We start from the raw sequence: 20,775 nt of genomic DNA on the forward strand, positions 1-20,775 counted from the left end.
TCTGTCCGGGCTGCTTAGTGTTAGATTTAATTATGTATACATTTATATTTAGAAACACCATGGAAAATGTTATTTGAATTTTGTTTGAAATAGTAAATCTTAATATTTTTTGTATCTTGGACCTCTTTGGCAGTCTTAAACCTGTTTAAACCTAGCAGGCACTCTAATAACTACCATAATTTCAAAGTAGTGTGGAACCTAAAAGATATAATGAGGTATATACAACTATAATGTGATATAAAAATATCAGTTATTGTTGACAAAAATCACAGGTAATTTTTTTTTAATATAGTTTGTTGCCTACATCATATTTGGGAAAAATACTCGACTTCAATTAGAGGTTAGTGAAAATGAATATGTAATTTTTTCCCCATTGTTCATAGACCCTGGTCTAATTATTTTTTTAATATTATTTTTTGTTTTTTAATTTTTACAATGTATTGTTGGTTTCTGCCATACAACAACACAAATCAGCCATAATTATGCATTCTCCAAACACATTCAAGAAATCCAGATGTAATTCTCTATATCTTAAGACATTTACTCTTTAAGGAAAGTGGAGCTCAAAGTCTTTTCCTTATTGAGCTTTTAACGTTTTACAAGCCTTTGAAATAAGCAAGTTGTTAATTGGCAATTGTCAGTATCTCTTGGATTAAGAACTTGGTTTATTGTCACTAATTCTATCACAAAATACTGAAGAAAGAGATATTATAAAAGCCAGTTTAGTCATTTTATCTTAAAGTCAAATCAGAACATATCTGCTGGTAGTAATGAATGCTTTACTTATGTCTTAACTTGCAGCTGCTATGGCTACATATTCTTTGATCATTAAAGAGACAGTGTAATTCATGTCATAGGTCCTGAATCATTCTTCTGCTTTATGGAACTAATATTGATTGGCTAAATTTGTGTGATTATTTTTTAATTTACTTTTTATTATAGAAAAATATATACAACACGAAATTTGCCATTGTACCATTTTAACCATTTTTTAGTGCAGTGACATTAAATACATTCACAATGTTGTGCAACCATTACCAGTGTTTCCAAAATTTCTCACCACCCCAGACAGAAACCGTGTCTTCTCGGAATTCTCTGACGGTCCAGTGTTTAGAACTCCATGCTTTCAACTGCTGTGGGTGGGCCTGGGTTTGATCCCTGGTCGGGAACTAATAAGATCCCACAAGCTGCACTGCATGGCCAAAAAATTTGTTTTAAAAAGAAACTCTGGGACTTCCCTGGTGGTCCAGTGGTTAAGACTCCACGCTTCCACTGCAGGGGACACAGGTTTGATCCCTGGTCACCCAGTCAGGGAAGTTCCACATGCTGTGCCGTGTTGTCAAAAAGAAAAGAAACTCTGTACTCTGACCTAATGAAGAGGTAAACTGAGGCAAGCTAGAAAAGATGAGTTTTTTCAGTAACAGCAGAGGAGTTGCAATTTGGGACAAGCAAACTGTAGTAAGCTATAGATGAGTCTGGTCAAAGTTTAGGAAAGGTTATGTTTATGAGCAGGGAATGTAAAGAGGGGAGAGTTCAGTTTGAGTCAGTTAAAATCAAAACCAAACAGAGACCAGCCTTGAAAACTTCCTGAGCAGACAGAATTAGTCTAGTCACACAAACAACGCTCTGTTCAGCCTACTTTGTGAGAGTAACCCAGTTTGGGTCATCTCTTGTTCATGCCTCTGGCAAAACTTACCAGGGTTGAAATGAGGCCTCTGATCAACCCCCCATCATCTCATCTGAGAAAATTTTGTTTCTGTAAGTCAGGCATTTTGGGGAAATCAGCCTCTTAGTCTTTAAGTTTTGTCTTCCTGAGGGCACATAGATGAGTCTTGCCATTTTATATGCTCCAGTTCTATTTTAGATTGAAATTCTTTAATGACTTATTAAATAATAACATCCTACTCCCAACTCCACCTCCAGTTCCCAGCCCCGCTAACCTCTAACCTATTTTCTATCTTTGTAAATTTGCCAATTTGCCCTTTCTAGATATTTCATATAAATGGAATCATGCAATATTTGTTCTTCTGCTTCTGGCTTTTCCCCCTTAGTGTAATGTTTTCAGGGTATATGCACGTGTATCAGAACTTGATTCCTTTTTATGGCTGAATAATATATATCTTATTTGACATACAGTAGGGTTACATCCCAGAGAAGGCGATGGCACCCCACTCCAGTACTCTTGCCTGGAAAATCCCATGGACGGAGGAGCCGGGTAGGCTGCAGTCCATGGGGTCGCTAAGAGTCGGACACAACTGAGCGACTTCACTTTCACTTTTCACTTTCATGCATTGGAGAAGGAAATGGCAACCCACTCCAGTGTTCTTGCCTGGAGAATCCCAGGGACGGGGGAGCCTGATGGGCTGCCGTCTATGGGGTCGCACAGAGTTGGACACGACTGAAGTGACTTAGCAGGGTTATATCCCAATAAACCCTTCCTAAATTAAAAATATTGTAACTCGGAGTGCATTTGCTATACCTACCTACCAAACATTATAATTTAGCCTAGCCTATCTTAAGTTCAGAACACTTCTGCCTACAGTTTGGGCAAAATCATCTAACACAAAGCTTATTTTATAACAGTGTGTTGAATATCTCATGTAATTTACTGAATACTAAAAGTAGAGAACAGATTGTCTGGGTACAGAATTGTTGTTATGGTTGTTTATCCTGTTGATTACATGTCTGACTGGGAGTTGCTGCATGCTCCCCTGCCCAGCATCACAAGAGAATATTGTACTGCATATCACTAGCCTGGGAAAAGATCAAAATTTGAAATATGGTTTCTACTGAATGCATATTGCTTTTTGCACCATCATGAAATAAAAATATCTTTAAGTCAAGCCATTATAAGTCAAGGACCATCTGTACCACATTTTGTTTACCCATTCATGTTTGGAGGTAACTTGCATTATTTCCACCCTTGGCTGTTGTGGGTAATGCTGCTGTAAACATTGTCTACAAGTATCTGAGTCCCTGTTTGCAGTTCATTTGTGTATGTACCATGAGTCACATGGCAAATCTGTTTAACTTTTTGAGGAAGCTGTGGGATTATTTTTTATAATAGTCATTTTTATTATCCTTTCATTAATGTTTCTTGAGCATTTTTTTTTTTTTTGCTTATTTCCTTGGTTGACTTTTGTTGCTGATTTTTAAGAAACTATTTGTTTTGTTCATTCATTTTTCTTTTCTTTTCAATTGTTTGTTTTTCAGACCCGAGTCAGAACTCCATCACAGGGGAACACAGCCAGCTGTTAGGTACAGTATTTCTGTGGGGACTCACTCTCTCTAAAGTCATCCTTTTCCTGCTTATACTAAGAGAGATTATTCCCTTCTCTAATTCTATTTTCTGTACCCCTTTTCCACTTTTCACTCCTCAGCTTCTTTTCCTGCTGTTTCTATTCCCAACTTGGTAAGTTTTAGGAATCTATTCTGTAGTTGATTGTTAAGACTCAATTTAGTTCCATTAAAAAGTAATTTTACATGGTCTGTGGTTTTAAAAAAGGTCTGTAAGAGTTAGAGCTTCTTTTTTCCAAGATAATTTTGAAAAGAAGATACAATATTCTGTAATATCTTGTGATCACCTTCATTTTAATTCTCAAAAGTACTTCATGAACAATACAGCCTTCATTCAGCAAGCCAGAGAAATTGATGTTCAAATTCCTTGTCTGTGAAATAAGTTATGGAAATGAATTGATTTCTTTTAGATATCACTTACTTAAATTGCAGTAAACTTGTAATTTGATAAGAAATTACATCTCAAAACTGATGAATTTTTCAAATATAAAAATATACTCTGGAATGAAAGGAATTCAAATAATATAAAAAGTAAATATATATATATATATATAAAAATAAAATGCAGAGGTCCTGTAAAGTATCCTACCTCACCTCTGCTCCCCTGAGGTAAACTTGCTATAGATACTTTATTGTGAATTCTTACAGAAGTTTTTAATTACATATTTTCTTTTGCTTTTTAATTTATCACTTATTTATTTTGGCCTCTTAGAATACGGAGTCTTAGTTCCCTGCCCAGGGATCAAACCTGGGCCCCTTGCATTAGAAGCAGGGAGTCCTAACCTCTGGACTGCCAGGGAAGTCTCAGTTAAACAATATATTAAATACTTTTGTTGTTGTTGTTCAGTTGTGTCTGACTCTTTGCGACCGCAGGGACTGCAGCACGCCAGGCTTCCCTATCCTTCGCCATCTCCCAGAACCTGCTCAAACTCATGTCCATGGAGTCCGTGATGCCATCCAACCATCTTGTCCTCTGTCGTCCCCTTCTTTTCCTATGACCGTATCTTTTCCTTTTTCTTTCAGTGGAGTTACACTGTACAGATATACTGTATAGATCTGTGTAGATGTATCTATACAGATGTATACTCATCTCTTTGTATACTTAAATATACTGGCAGTGAGAGTGCAAGTATATATGTACAAGATGTTCGTTGCAACACAGCAGTAAACACCTGGAAATAAGTACTCATAAATAAAATTATAGTATACACATAAATAAAATACTTTTCTACTACAAACAGAGAGAAGAGGCAGATCTTTATGTACTAAGATGTCCAAGATAAAATATTAAGTGAAAAACAGGAAATCACAGAACGGTCTGTACAGTATAACTCCATGATAGAAAAAAGAAAAAAGATAGTCATACTATTTAATATAAAAATGTGCAATTGATACTTCCCTGGAAGTCCAATGGTTAGGACTCTCTGCTTCTAATGCAGGGAACATGGGTTTGATCCCTGGTGGGATAACAGTGGGTCAAAAGGTATATATATTTTCAAGAAGATACATCAACTTAAACCCACCAATAAAGAGTATGGACACATACTAAGCTCCCTATCATCAAACATAGGTGTTATCAATATTAACATTTTTTCTTTAGTAGGTGAAATGGCACCTCTAGTTTTTATTTGTACCTCTTTAATTATGAGTGAATTAAGTACTTTTAAATATATACTTTAAATAAATAAAGTATAAAAAGTACTTTTAAATATGTAGCCTTGTGGTATTAGGGCTGTCACTATTCTCTTTTTTATACTTTTATTTAAACTGTTCAAAATTAGTCTTCTTAGTATAGAAATTTCACATTTGAACCAGGAATGATTAAGATTTCATAGAAGATTTTGGTAGATCACGAAGAGTACAGTTCCCCCTAAACTGTTAAATTGCTCTGTCTCTATACCTGCCTGAGAGGTAGAGACATTTGAAGAGTGGTTCATCATCTGAGCAGGAACACACGTGTATAATGGAGGTAGAAGAGGGCTTGGCTAATGAAATGAACAATCAGGGGAGTTGGTGCCATTCCAGTGCTACTGAGCTGGGTTTTGTTTCCAAGTAAGCACTTTGTAGTAAAAGAAAGTAGATAAATTAATTATAGGTGAAAAGAAATAGTATGCGATCATAAAGAGTTCCCTCAGTATTATTTAAAACTCCTAGGATTTGCAAAGAGGCTGCTGCAGACATTAATCTCATTTGGCAACCTACAGTTGCATTCACTTTTAAATAAACCTGGGAATTTATCCATTTTAGGTTAAGTTCATCCTTCTACCCTGGGTTCTCTCTCCTAGGTTCATTAGGTTAGATTATATTCTCCTTTTTTCTCATGCTATTGATAACAGTCATCCTCTGTCTCCTGTTCTAAGTATGTTTAGCTACAACCTCAAAATCTGCACTGGTTTATTTTTATTTATTTATTGGCCATGCCGGCGGCTTGTGAAATCCCGAGGAGTTGAACCCGCACCTTCAGCAGTGAAAGAGCAGAGTGCTAACCACTGGACCTTCAGGGTATTCCTCTTACTGGTTTATTTTTTTAGTTTTGGAGTTGCAAAAGAGTTAAAGACAATTTATTGTTATATCTTCTAACCATCTTATGATTCCTCAGAAAAGGCATTGGTAGCTTGAATTAAAATCTTGCCAGATTCTATAAAAAATCTCACTTAGGATAATTTGGCCCAGTAGGTGAAAAACTGCTTCAGTTGCCTTGCCTGCTGAATGGAGTTTATAATAGGATCTTTCAAATCTTCTAAATGCTTTCCTTTCAACAGGGTAAAGTTATTTTAATGTATCTACTGTTTCCACTGACTCATCAGATCTCTTGCGAAACACAGGATCAGGCTGAGGAGATGCACAGAAGGGTGAAACTGCAGTTGTGATACAGAATTAAGCTGTGTGCTTACAATTCATGAATTTTTATGTGTGCGTCATTTTCCATTTAAAACACTTTAGAAAGCAAGCAAGCAAATGAACAGTGGGCCCTGACGTTTTTACAGTTTTTATCAAACATTCAAGGCAAAATAATTTCTCTTCTACAGTTTCTCTCAGGGAACAGAAAAGCAAGTAGACACTTCTCTGCTCAGTTTGAGACTAGCATAACCTTGATACCAAAACTTAACAATGACAATGTGAGAACAGTATAGACCAATTTTACTTATGAGCACAGATACAAATATCCTAAATGAAATATTAGCCGTCTGAATCAGGCAGTATACACTTGACACTTACAATCTGGGTTTGAACTGCACTGGTCCTCTTAAACTTGGATATTTTTCAATAGTAAATACTACAGCACTGCATAGGTTGTGGCTGGTTGAATCTGCAAATGTGGAGGAGGAACCTCAGATACAAAGAGTCAACTATAGTTATACTTTGAGTAACCCCCAGCATTATTCAGGGGTCACCTGTATTTTTTATTTTTTTACCTGTATTTTTTAAAATTACTAAAAAAAAAAATTACAAAAAAGTACTTTCTGGTAAAGATACATGGTTGGTTTATCATTAAAAATCAATTTATATAATTTAATATATTAGACATATTGAAGGAAAAACATAAAATCATCTTAATAGATTGCAGGAAAAAGATTTGATTGGAAACATTCAGTATTTAAATTCATGAGCTCATAAAAAACTCGTCACCACTGGAGTAGTCTAGTGAAACAATTCATTATTCTGAGAATTGGTCTAAAAGAAAAAAGTGAAGTATTTATCTTGCTTTTAACTATACCAATGGGTAACCAAATAGTAAATTACAGGGAATGTCTGTTTATAAAAGTATTTCAGCTAATAAATTAAGGAAAAATAACAGGATATCACCATTTTTGTAGCCTCTCATGAATTAATGAATCTAGGCATTGGTCATCAACATTTGCTAGTATCTGAAAAAGAAAGCAACTATAGATGACTCATACCTCCAGATGGATGATCAAAATATCCCTAGGAGAGTATTTTCCTCCCTCCCCCATAAAAATACTGAATGTGGTTAAGCCTTTAGACCCAATTATCAATATATAGGAAATAGAAGAAAACAGAGCAACATGTTAAACATCACATGGATGCTTATCAAAATCCAGATCATCAGAAACTTTACTGAACACATGATATAGGTTCTTCAATAAGTGAACTGCAAAGGAAAAGAGAGAAAGCCAGTAGACTTAAGAGATAAGCAACCAGTCATAACGTGTGCCTCTGATTTGACTGTTGATTCAGACTTTCTTCTTGGAGTAGGAAAAGGCCACCCACTCCAGTATTCGTGCCTGGAAAATTCCGTGGGCAGAGGAGCCTGGTGGGGTACAGTCCATGGAGTTACAAAGAGTTGGACAAAAATGAGCGGACACACATACATCAAACTAAAAATCAAAAACATAACATTTGAGACAACCTTTTGTGTTCACTTGGTCACATAGTTCAGACCCAAAACTGTGCCAAGGGATATTAAGTATACTTACTGCTCTTGTTCTGCCTTGCTCAGACCAACAAAGGCCATTAGACAAGCTCAGGAGTCTAAGGGAGAAATCTGAGGTTTATCTTACATCTAAGTTGAAATGTAAGTGGTAATTGAACAAAAAATAGCAATATTATAGAAATAATAGCACCACAACAATAAAATGCTTATAAAGAGCAAGAATTTGGCATACTCTTTCTGCCTACAAAAAAGTATGCCATAACAAATGGAAATCTGATATTTTCAGTAGAGCCAGTGGCACCCCTGTCAGTTTTCATTTGAATGTTCAATGAAACACCAGTAAGTTCTTCAGTAATATCAGCATTATATAGTTGGTAAAATGAGAATAAAGAAACATAATAGTGATCTGATGGGCTGTTTACTTCAAAGCATTACTGAGGCCAGTCTCACTAGGTATCCTCCAAAGGCATCTTAGGATTCTGCATAATTCTAAAGAAGTTCTAGGATGGATATGAGTTTGTTTTTTTAGTTCTTGCAGAATAAAGGTTATTTGCTATTCAGAAACTAGAATTTCCATTCCACTTGGGATTTCCTGGAGTCATAGTAGTGACCCAGATTTCTGAAGTTTGTACATCAGAAAGCAGCATGATTTCCAAGATATTCAGACCAAGAATTGATCCACACCCTTCAGTATAACCACTTTTGATTTCATACCGGGTTGAGCCATGCCTTTCAGTTAACCACTTCTGATGAGAGCTTTGCTCCTTGCCCAGAAAGCCCTGACATTTCATAATTGACCAGGAGCTCTACTGCACCCTCCCACCACCACAAGTAGACCCTGGGTAAGACAATTTGGAAGGCATCATTGATCTCATAAATGCAGGCAAAGTCTCTGGAGACAGTCTTCCCTCCAACCACCCAAAACAAAATTAAGCAAGCAAATAGAAGTTGAGTCAGAAACTTCCAGAACCAGAGTGTCTGAAAGTTAGGGTAGTTGCACCTGAAACTTGAAACCAGAGAGGCCTCAAACAGAGGTGCCAGGGCTGCATCCCAGGAAGCCAGAGCTGTTAGGAGATGGCTTAGACCAGCGAGCAGCAGGGTGGGGGCAGGGGAGTTCTGAAGTCAGATTTTTATAGCAACAATATTATAGGGCTACTGAATAACAGGGAAGTAGTATGCTAAGGCTGGGACTCCTTTCCTCCTGCTGTAACTTTCAAAAGGAATGAAATGGTGTTGAGTCTGGAATATAACACTATTAAATGTCTAAATTATTTAATAGAGGATGCAGCTAGGAACATGAAACTGTTTAAAGAGAAGGTAAACAAACAGTTGTTGATATTTTTAAAAATGAAAGGGTTAAACAGATTAAAAACAGGCAAAAGATAGTTGTGAACAAAAAGAAAACCACATGTAGACATATCTTAATAAAGCTGCAGGACATCTAAGAAAAGATCTTGAAAGCAGCAGAGAGAAGAAACAGATCATCAGAATAACAACAGGATGATAAACTTCTCAGATAACAAATAATGTCTTAAAGTGTTTGGAAAAAATTTATTATCCTAGAATTGTGCTTAGCAAGACACTTGGGGTTAAGGGCAAAATATAATTGTAGATAAGTAAAAGCCAACAACATTTTTTACCACAAAACTTGCTCTAAACTATTTGTTTTCAACGAGGGACAATTCTGTCCCCAAAGGATATTTGGAAATGTTTGGAGATATTTTTGATTGTCACTATTGGAGATGCTACTGGAATCTAGTGACTAGAGGCCAAGGATGCTCTTAAACATCATAAAATGTGCTGGACAATATCCTACAACAAATAATTATACTGTCTGAAATTTCACAGTGCCGAGTTTGAGAAACCCTTCTCTAAAGGAATTCTAAAGAATATACCGCAAGTAAAAGGAAAATGATCCCCGAAGACTGGTATTCTGAAATGCAACAAAGAATATTGAACAAATGAAATGGTAAATGTAGACCTTCACCCAAGTCAGTGTTGTCAATATGAAATAATTTTAGTGTCTTATTTATGTAGTGAAAAAAAAAATCCTAGAAATGTTGGACAGTAATATGTAAGTCAGGAAGTGAGAGTTGGAACTGACTACAAGAATAGAAATAGAGTGTGAAAACTCCAAGCGAGGAGAGAGGAAAAATGGAATAAGGGAAAGTAAACCAAAAAAATCCAGAGAGAAAATGAGAATGAATCATAGAGAAAGAAAACGAAAGAGAAATAAAGAGATAGTACAGTTCAGTCTGAATATATCAGTTGCTAAAGTTGGTGGACCTAACTTGACAATTAAAAAGACAGATTGTCAGATTTTTAAAAACACAGCTACACGCTCTTTACAGGATATCTACCTACAGCATAAGAACCCAGGAAAAACGAAAAGTTGAAAAACAGAAAAGGACATTTAACCAAAAGACAACTGGTATAGTTATCATTATCTTTTCCTTCTGTTGTCTTAAGATTTATTCTCTTTCCTTTCTGGCTTCTTAAAATAGGTATTTAGCTCATATAATTTTTATTCTTTTTACTTTCCTTATATAAAACTTTAAAGCAATAGCTTTACTTTGAGGTGATGCTTTTGCTGCATCAAACAAGTTTCAATAGGTGGTGTTTTTGTTGTTACTCAGTTTTTAAGTAGATTAATCTTTGATCCTTGAATTGTTGGAAAATGTGTGGTTTTTAATTCTTAAATTTGCATGGTTTTTAAATTTGTCTGTTTATAATTAAATTCTAACTTCTTGTTATACACCAAGATCGTGGCTTATATTTGATATGTTTGATATTTGTACAATCTTTAAGATCTAGTACATGATAAGTTTCCATATATAAATTTTCCATGTATGTTTGATTAAAATGTATAATCTCTTATTTTGCATGCAGAACTCTGTCTCCATTAAGGTCAGGGTTATTCATTGTATTATTTGGATTTCTTTACCTTTGCTATTCTGTCTGCTTCACTTATCAATTATTGAGGAAAAGTATGTTAAAAAAATCTCCTTGTGTGATGGTAGATTTATTAATTTCTTGATATAGTTCTGTTCATTTTTGCCTCAAATATTTTGAGGCATGGATGGACGGATGGGTGGATATGGCCTTTTTTTTCTTAAGCTGCACTTTGGCTTGCAGGATCTCAGTTCCCTGACCGGGGATTGAACCCAGTCCACACCAGTGAAAGCACCAAATCCTGACCACTAGGGAACTCCCTAGGCAACCTTTTAGATCGGCTCTGTTGATCCTTTCTTGCTGGTATTCACGCCCTTGTGTAATCCTCTCTCCTTTGAGTGAGGGATGGACTTTATGACTCCAAAACTTCTAATTATTAGAATATGACAAAAGTGATGTCACTTGCAAAATGAGGTTACAAAAAGACTGTGACATCTGCCTTGCACCCCATCTCTGGCTCTTTGATGGCGTGCTTTGAGGGAATCCAGTTGCCATGCTGTAAGCTGCCCTGTGAAAAGTCCCACATGGCAAGGAAGTTGAGAAAGCCCCTTGGCCAACAGCCTGAAAAACAAAACTGAATCCTGCCAACTATGTAAGTAAGGCTGGAAGAGAATCTTCCCCAGGCCTTCCAATGAGACCACGGTTCTGACAGGAGACCATGGAATAGAGTGCCCAGCTAAGCCATGTCCATATATCTAGCGCCCACTAACGGAGATGATAAGTATGTGTTGTTTAAGCCTCTAAATTTGAGAGTCATTTGTTACACAGAGAGAAATAACTATAAACAATAGATGTATGTTTAAAATTTATATACTTCCTTGGTGAATTAGGCCTTGTGTGGTTACCCTCTCATTCCTAATAAAGTTTTTCTCTTAAAGAAAAATGTATCTGCTAACAATAAATCTGTACCAGCTTTATTTTGGTTAGGTTTTTCCTGATATATCTCTCTCCTTTACTTTTATCCTTTGTGTGTCCTTATTATGACTCTTGTAAACAAGAGACATGATATATATGCCTGGATTTTGATGTTTAATCCAGTGTGTCAATCTTTATATTTTAACTTGTAAATTTCAATCCCTTACTTAAAAATATTCTGTCTACTCCCATCCCCCAAATGAAGAAAATAATGTTAACACACTCTCACATCACTCTTTCCCAGCCCCAACCCCTGTTGTACTGTTTTTATCTAGAATAGGTCAGTGGCAAAAAGGATGGGACTTCTCAATAAGTGGACTTAGAAGAGCTATCCATTTGCTAAAGAACTACATGATCTGATTTCTTCCTGTCTTTCTAGCCACTCTATCCTAACTCTATTTTGGCCATGTTATATATTCTGTTTATGAATCCATTAAGATTATATCTGCTTTAGGATCTTTTATTTATTTATTTTTGCTTTAGGGTCTTTTAGAACTGCTGTTCCCTCTACCTGAAATGCAGGTTTTTCCCGTCCATCCTGTGCCAAGAGGACAGCCAGTTAGCATATACCAGCTCATGAAAGCCAAGTGTATCTTCTCTTCCTGAAACCAAGTTCAGTGAAGTCACATTAGTATTTTAAAATTAGCCTATGTGAATATTTGGCAAATACTATAAATTAGTATATAATTCTGGAGGACCTGCTTATCATCACTCTAATGATCTTATCAAAACTTGTCTGCCTTCCCATCCTGTCATAATCTATCCCAGTACATGTTTCATTTTCTTCATTGAACTTATCACTTTTTTAAAAGCTATTTTCTGTCTTTTGTGACTTTAGTATATGCACAGTGAAAATAGTCTGTACCTGCCTTGTCTACTGTTGTAGTGCCCAACATATAAGAACTTAGTAAGTATTTACTTATTGAATTAATTGAATAAATGAATTACTCAAAAGTGGTAATAATTTTTAGCTGTGTCATTCTCTAAAATTTTCTGGAAGCGTTGGAGAGAAGATAATAACTGTATTTCTTTTTATGACTTTTTATTATGGGAATTTCCAGAGGTACAGAAGAGTTAAGTAGAATAGCATAATGAAACAACATGAACCCATCACCCAGCTTCTGGTTGCAATTTTTCAGCCCCCACCAAATTTTTTCCCCAGAATATTTTTGCCCTTTCTAAAGAAAATAACCAATCCATATTCATATCCCTCTGATTGTTTCCTGACATTTGGTTTGAGTCAGGATTCTAACAAGTTTTGCACCTTGTGACTGATTTGGTATGTCATCTTAAGTCTCTTAATTTATGAGTTCACCTGTTTTAGTTTATGCCATTTATTTGTTAACAAAAGCAGATTATTTGTTATATGGAATTGTCCACATGCTGAATTAAAAAAAAATAATTTTACTTACTTTTGGCTGTGTGGGTCTTCTTGCTGTGCGGGCTTTTTCTCTAGTCGTGGGGCTACTCTTCATTGTGGCGCATGGGCTTCTCACTGTGGTGGCTTCTCTTGCTATAGAACGTGGACTCGAGGGCACACGGACTTCAGTAGTTGTAGCACAGGGGTTCAGTGGTCCACATGTTCTGTGGCACGTGGGACCCTCCTGGAGCAGGGGTCATTGGCAGGTGGATTCTTTACCACTTGATTCACTAGGGAAGCCCCACATTCTGAGTTTGATGACTGCATCTTTGTGGTGATGTTTAACATGTTCTTCCTTTGTTTTCTGTGAACTGATAGTTAGATTTAGAGGTTTGCTTATATTCAGCTTCCATTCATTCTTTGGTTAAGAATGAATTCATTCTTGGTTAAATTGTACAGTGTTTCTTTTATTGCATTACATTAGAAGATTGTGTTGTCCCACTTTTAGTGATGCTAAGTTTGATCAGTGGGTTATGTCTCAGACTTTCACCTAATGCTTTTAGCAACCATTGATGATAACTGCTCATAACCATTATTTCATTAGGGGTTGGAAATTGGTGGTGTTTTTTTAATTATAGCATTCCATCTGCATTAATTAGCTAGAATGTTTCTATGATGAAGAAATTTTCTCTGTTTGGTTACCTTGAAATATAGTTGGTACAGGAAAGGTGGGATTAGGGCTAATTGCTTAATTCTTTACATTTATTATTTTTCAGACTGATATTTTTTCATAGCAACTCTGTGAAGGGGACTAGTTTTTTTTTTTTTTTTAATGTACCATTTGGATATTTCAAGTAGTTGCATTTGAATTCATTGTATTATGTATTTTTAGTGTTCACATTATCCCATTTTCAGCCAGTGGGAACACCTTCAGATTGACTCTTCTGTCCTTTGACATGACTCTTCTGTCCTTTGACATGACTCAGTTATTTTGATAGCTTTCTGTTTCCCAAGCTCATCTTACATATATAAGGTTTTAGGACTTTAGATTAAAATCTTTAATTTTTATATTGATATCTAGTTCCTCAATATTTAAAATCTTAGAGTTTGAGGGGGGGCTTTATTTATTTATTTTTTTGGCCTCAAACCATGCTATATGTAGGATCTTAGTTCCCCAACTAGGAGCTGAACCCTGTGCCCCCTGCAATGAAAGTATGGAGTCTTATTAACTACTCTGTTGCCAGTGAAGTCTTTAAAATCTTAGTTCTTAATGACATTTACACAGTTATTAAAATTCTCTCTTCTGCCAGACCTGTATAGCTGTGTAACTTTTACATGATAAAGAACCAGAGTTAAGAAAGCACTCAAACAACAAGAATCTCTACTGTTTTAGGGAACCCAATCTCTCCTTCGTTTTTCCTCGGAATGGATTCACCAAATTCTTGTGGGATGCCTGTATTCACATAAAAGGATATGTGGCAAATGTTTGTACAAAAATGGTGTCATTTAGAAAAGGTCAGACAGCCCTGAAGGCCAAAGGCTTTTATTGCCATTATCAACAGGAACCGTGTGTAAAGTAGCCTTGTCCAGCACAGTGTTGTACACCGAGCAGGTACTCAATGACTTTTTATTTTTCATTCTGGCTTTGGATGACATTAAGAGTAGGCTCTCTCTAGGCTAGAGTCTTAAAAGAATAGTGTTTCCAGTCTTCATATTGTTAAGAAAAGGAATGACCCATGTTTACTCTTAGAGATTTGCTTTTGCTCCTTTTCAAGAGGAAGTCACATTCTCCAGGCAATGCTACCACTCTTGAGATGAAAATCTGAATATGAAAGTGAGTTTCATTATTACAGAGGCAACATGCAGTTCTTTGGTGCTGATGCCTCTTCAGTATCAATGAGAAACTAACATGGTATACTTTTTTTTCCAGATGATGGACATAAGAAAGCGCGAAATGCTTATCTTAACAATTCCAATTATGAAGAAGGAGATGAATATTTTGATAAGAATTTGGCACTCTTTGAGGTAATATTTGGGAGAAAACTAGGGCAGAGACTTCAGGAACAGAAATTTCAAGATTGTTGTCTTCCACCCCATCTAGTTTTAAAATTGTACAGGTTGGATAACTTAATAACTGTTAAAATATAGTACTCATTATTATAGTTTGTCATTGCAGTTGATTTAATCTATATAATTATTGCTAGTTAACAAATAACCATTGAATCAAATTTCTGTGAAAGAAAGAGGAATGTTGACATCACAGGCATATGGAGAATCTTGCTGTCTAATTTAACTAGGATGTAAATGTTTATGTTGTAATAATCTATAAAATTTTTCAAGTCTGTGTTTGGGATGAATTTACCTTAGAACTAGTAACCAAAAGAGTTTCTCTAGTGGCTCAGCAGTAAAGAATCTGCCTGCAGTGCAGGAGCTGCCGGAGATGTAAGTTCTGTCCCTGGGTTGGGAAGATCCCCTGGAGGAGGGCATGGCAACCCACTCCAGTATTCTTGCCTGAAGAATCCCACGGACAGAAGAGACTGGCAGGCTACAGTCCATGGGGTCACAAAGAGTTGTACATGACTAAAGCGACTTAGCACAGCACTAACCAAAAAGCAGGGTAGGAAGCAGGCTGTTGGATTAAAAGGACCTGAATGTCTCACCTGACTAAGACGGCATGGACTTTGATGGAATCTGTGGCCTGATTGTTGAAAGGAGCCTGGTTTAGTCCAGCACTGCTTTGTCTTACTTTGGACAATGATTCGAATGCCACTTTTCTCAGTGTTCCTGTTTTTTTAAATAATATTTTCTCTTAGTTTCCTTCAAGAAAAGGTCTGAGGTGAATATTTGGTTCAGTCACAGAAATTTTTCATTGACATGTCCACGCTTGGTGCTGTAAATAATAACTATAAATATGAGTTGACTATTAGTAATACTGTTAGCAGATTGCTAGCAGTACTGTGATTAAAAATTATGTCATCGATGTTCTTTGTGAGGTTTGCAGTCGCATGTGTGCTCAGTCATGTCCGACTCTTTGCGACCTCGTGGACTGTAGCCTGCCAGGCTCCTCTGTCCATGGGATTTTCAAAGCAAGAATACTGGAGTGGGTTGCCATTTTTTCCTTCAGGGGATCTTCCCGACCCCAGGGATTGAATGAGCATCTCTTGCATCTCCTGCATTGGCAGGTGGATTCTTTACCACTAGCGCCATCTGGGAACCTTTTATGAGGTTACAACTGTCTATTAGGAGCCAGTGTGGTTTTTTGTTTTCTGTCAGCTATTACAATCATAAAGCCTTTCATTTAAGAATTTCCTAAGAATTCATGTAGCTCTGATTACATCTTATAATATGAGGGGAGAATAAAATCTCTGATAGATTTTTTAAAAATATTTGCCTGTGATTACCTTGCAGTTTTCTGGTAGATGGATCGTTTTGATGTTTATTCCCAGTGTTCTTCATCATGTATTTCTTCCTTATTTCTGGCTTTATAGGAAGAAATGGACACCAGACCAAAGGTGTCTTCTCTCCTTAGCCGCTTGGCCAATTATACTAATCTGACACAAGGAGCAAAGGAACATGAAGAGGCAGAGAACATCACTGAAGGGAAAAAGAAGCCCACCAAGGTGAGGCCTTAGAATAGTAAGGCAAGTTAAAAGACCCCATGTAGAAGACAGGAGAAAATGTCCTGGGTATCACTCTTTGCTCAACAGATATTGAGCACTTTGTATGTGCCAGCCATGTGAGGGGTGAGTTCTGTAATGTGTAGCTGGGAGATGAGCATTCCAGGGAAAGGGACTAGCACTTCAAAAGAAGAGTGTCCACACCCATGAAAATATGGAACAAAATTACAAGTTAGCTTTCTGGCTGTTCAGGAGTAAAGCAACACTCAGATCCTTTTATCAACTCCATTTACCAACTACTATGAAAAATTTATACCAAGTTCTGAAGAAATTCCATCAAGTCATTATCCCATTTTTTTTTTTTTAAGAAAAAACTAATGCCCTTGAAGAATAGAAACTTCTAAATTGTTGAAGATGCACCTAAAAGTTTGTGATGGGATTCCTATGTAAAAACATGTGGAGATCTCTGTAAAGTTAAAATATGTATCTCTAGGAATAATAAGTATGGTGATAGACATTTGTTAGATGGAGATTTTGTATGTGCCTATTTAAAGATACTGCTTAAACTTATCTCTGTTTTGCAATTAAAATTATATTCAGGGCACAAGTTTTTATATAAAAGTAAAGGGGTGAATCAGCTCTTCTAGATGACTACATGATTTTTTCTTTTGTCAACATCTTTCTTTCCAGACTCCCCAAATGGGTACCTTCATGGGTGTCTACCTCCCATGTCTACAAAATATTTTTGGAGTGATCCTGTTTCTGCGCCTCACATGGGTGGTGGGCACAGCTGGAGTTCTGCAGGCCTTTGCAATTGTCCTTATCTGCTGCTGCTGTGTAAGTCCCAAGTTGACCACTGGAAATCACCTGGAACATACAAGAGCTCAAGAGTATCATGCTTTAACCTCTTAAGGAATGAAAGAAAGAATACATACTGGGAAAATACTCATGATCTCAACAGGAGAGATTATTTTGGTATTAAAATCTAAAGGATTTTCAGTTTAGTCAGTTACTCACTGCTTATATCTGTAATATATTGTACTCAAAATTACGAGGAAAGGCTTCCATTGGAAGTAGAAGATACAGCCCCTGACTTCAAACACTTCAGAAGACAAACCATTTGAATTTGATAATGCTAGTGTTGTGACAGAAAATGTGTTAGAAAATGTGATGTGTTACTCCACTGCAGGACCAGTAAACAGCTGATTGTTGTTTGGGGGTAAGAAGTATTTATTTTGAACTGGCATCCCTTACCCCTTCTCCAGAAATTGGGGTGTTATTTCCACGTCTTCTTTCCATTATACTGAGAACATTCTGGTCTTCTTTTAATTTAAATTCCTCTTATCTGTGTATCCCAGCTACATCTGTCAGTTTTGTTGTAAATTGATAGATTATTATAAACATTTTTTTATTATTAAGCTGTCTGCTGACTTATTGCTGTCACCATCACACACTCCCTGTACATTTTGCTCAACTGAGTACCATGCAAAGCAGGGTAAGCGGACATAGTCCATATCATTCATAACTCAATTTTTTTTTTCAGTTTCTTAGTCTTGAAACTTGAGGGCCGTATTTGACTCCTTGATTGCTGGTCATATCTCATCAGGTATCAAGGCCAATGAGGTGTGCCTCTGAAATCTCTTGTCCAACCCCTTCTTTATATTCCTACTTCTCCCACTGCAGTCCTTTCCTCTCACTGAACCACTGTATTAGCCTGCTAACAAGTCATTCTGCCTCCATCTGCTCCCCATCTGCAGTCCACTTTGTACTCTGCCACTATCAGGTAATTTTTTTTTAAATACAGTTCTTGTGAACTCAGAAGTCTCCAGTGGTTCTCGTTACTGAATATTCTTGTTATTGTAGCCAGTGTTTAGTCAGTTTCCAATCTGTTTTCCAAGTTTTTAGCTAGAAGATCAGGGTAGGATCAGTGGTTCTTAATAGCACCTAACCTACTGATTGCCATGAAGGAGCATTTTAACGGAATACTCCAGATACCAGTAGTGTGACTAGTGCAGTGATGAAGCTCGTCATCTCATTTCCATACCACTGAGTATGAGGGAACTCCTTCCATGTAAGTATGTAGAGTTGAATATCCGACAGGTGCTCTGAGACCTGCAGATGGGAAAGTAGTGTGGAAATGTTGTCTTTGAATAGTAACAGCCTTCTCTTTTCTCTTTATAGACGATGTTGACTGCTATCTCCATGAGTGCCATTGCCACTAATGGAGTGGTGCCAGGTCAGTAGCTGAGATTGGATTTCATGGATTGTCACTGATTACTGTATGTTTATGCTATAAAGATAGAGGTGCAGACTTCCAAGGAATGTTATTTATTTAGTCTGTTGGCCACAGGCACTACTGTTTGACTTGAGAAACCGTCTTTTAAAAAAATCTTTATTCTTTAAGCTAGAATATCTCATTTCTACTGCATTTTTAGCTTCATTTAGTTGGAATTTATATTTTATTCAGCTATCTGACGCCTCTGGTAAATATCATCTGATATTTTTCTTAGTAATACTGACAAAATTGTGCTGCTTTATGTGGGATATTAGATGTGTGGTATGAAGGTTTCATCTTTTACTTCCTACTGGGAAATCTACTTTTTATCACATTCAGGGTTTTTAAAAGCCTGAAGCATTTATCCTTTTTTACAACTTGTTTACATTCCTGTTACTAGCATGCTTTCTTTATCTTGTTCACCTTCTGTCTTACCTTTTAGCTGGAGGCTCATACTTCATGATTTCCCGAGCACTGGGCCCAGAGTTTGGTGGAGCTGTTGGCCTCTGCTTCTATCTTGGTACCACATTTGCAGCAGCTATGTATATCCTTGGTGCCATTGAAATATTTCTGGTGAGTAATGGCTTAATTGTGGTCTGTAGTATGGAAAAGATACAGACTTGGACTTATTTTGCTGTTTGATAGCAAAGCTTTTGAGAAATCATCTATAGGAATCATTCAAGTGATTGACTGCTGACCTGTTATTGACTGCCTACTGGGAGTATGAGTCAGAGAGGTTGAAGGTATCCTTTGGCTGCCTACTCCCTCCCCTCCACCCCATCACCAGCACCCTGCCACCTCACCCAAAAAGGTAAAGTCTCAGAAGCAAGACGTGCTAATGGGGAAAAAGTAAAATAAAGTTTATTTCTTTTGATATTTTTATCCCAATGACATAAAATGTTTATTTATTTATTTATTCACTAGGATATATTATTTACTATTTAAAGTAACAATAGCAGAAGTAGGACTCAAGATAATCTTTACAGTTACTTTGTATAACACTTTGGATAAGCTATTAACATATCCCTTGTTTTTCCACTTGGAAGTGTAAGTATTCAGAATAGCATGTAGGCTAATCAATGACACCCTATTTTTGTGGGCATTTTAGATCGAAACATGAATGAGGCTATGTCTCCAGTCACTTTGTGTCTCAGTTTTGCTTTCGTTTGTGAAAGCAAATGCAAACAACAACAACCCTTTGATTACTTTGAATGACCTCATTTTCTCCTTTTTTTTGCTTAACAGGTATATATCGTCCCTCGAGCTGCCATCTTTCAGAGTGACGATGCACTCAAGGAGTCAGCAGCCATGCTAAATAACATGCGTGTCTATGGGACAGCCTTCTTGGTCCTCATGGTATTGGTGGTATTCATCGGCGTACGCTATGTGAACAAGTTTGCCTCACTCTTTCTGGCCTGTGTCATTGTGTCCATCTTGGCCATCTACGCTGGAGCCATCAAGTCTTCTTTCGCACCTCCACACTTCCCGTACGTGTCTCTGACTAGGCATCATTATTAGGTAGCCGTTAACAGCATCTGGTGATGTGATCATTTCAAGGCAGAATTTCACAGTTTCACTGAGATTTCCCCCTTGGATAAGCCCAGTTAGATCTGTGCAGGAAGCCTCTGAGGAAACTGTGTGTGTCGTCTTCCTTATGTCCCAAGCATAGAATTGGCAGCTGTGCCATCATTTGGATATAGACAGTAGGTTTTTCAAAACCTTCTGATAATGATTATGTATATTTGAACTATTCATGAAAGGCTTTCAAACAGCATAGTTACTGCCAGCAACCTTGATAAAGTATTTAAATGTTAGATTCCTTTTATTAATGAAAAATCAAGAGAGTCAAGAAAACCTTAATTCCTACCTAAGTATTTACAATTGAATTTTTTATTTTGATTTTAGTACAATAGTACAATTTAGTACAATAATGAACTCTCTAGTCACAAAATAAGGCAAATAA

At 36.7% G+C, this 20,775-nt stretch overlaps 1 protein-coding gene across 7 annotated transcripts in view; it reads left to right on the plus strand.

Moving 5' to 3' along the window:
* SLC12A6 (solute carrier family 12 member 6) overlaps window positions 1-20,775 on the plus strand; it is an 85,072-nt gene that overhangs the window by 44,594 nt on the left and 19,703 nt on the right. For 4 of the 7 annotated variants that reach the window (XM_059890422.1, NM_001193116.1, XM_059890424.1 and 1 more), the window contains exons 2-8: window positions 3,214-3,258; window positions 14,851-14,945; window positions 16,409-16,540; window positions 17,228-17,374; window positions 18,719-18,773; window positions 19,255-19,385; window positions 20,058-20,299. In XM_059890422.1, the coding sequence (XP_059746405.1) occupies window positions 3,214-3,258; window positions 14,851-14,945; window positions 16,409-16,540; window positions 17,228-17,374; window positions 18,719-18,773; window positions 19,255-19,385; window positions 20,058-20,299 (847 nt within the window). Of the gene's footprint in view, window positions 1-3,213; window positions 3,259-6,783; window positions 9,663-14,850; window positions 14,946-16,408; window positions 16,541-17,227; window positions 17,375-18,718; window positions 18,774-19,254; window positions 19,386-20,057; window positions 20,300-20,775 lie in introns of those variants that run through there. The other 3 variants (XM_059890423.1, XM_005211495.5, XM_059890425.1) reach the window with 2 other exon arrangements.

Source organism: Bos taurus, chromosome 10, assembly GCF_002263795.3.
Source record: "Bos taurus isolate L1 Dominette 01449 registration number 42190680 breed Hereford chromosome 10, ARS-UCD2.0, whole genome shotgun sequence".
Classification (NCBI taxonomy): Eukaryota; Metazoa; Chordata; class Mammalia; order Artiodactyla; family Bovidae; genus Bos; species Bos taurus.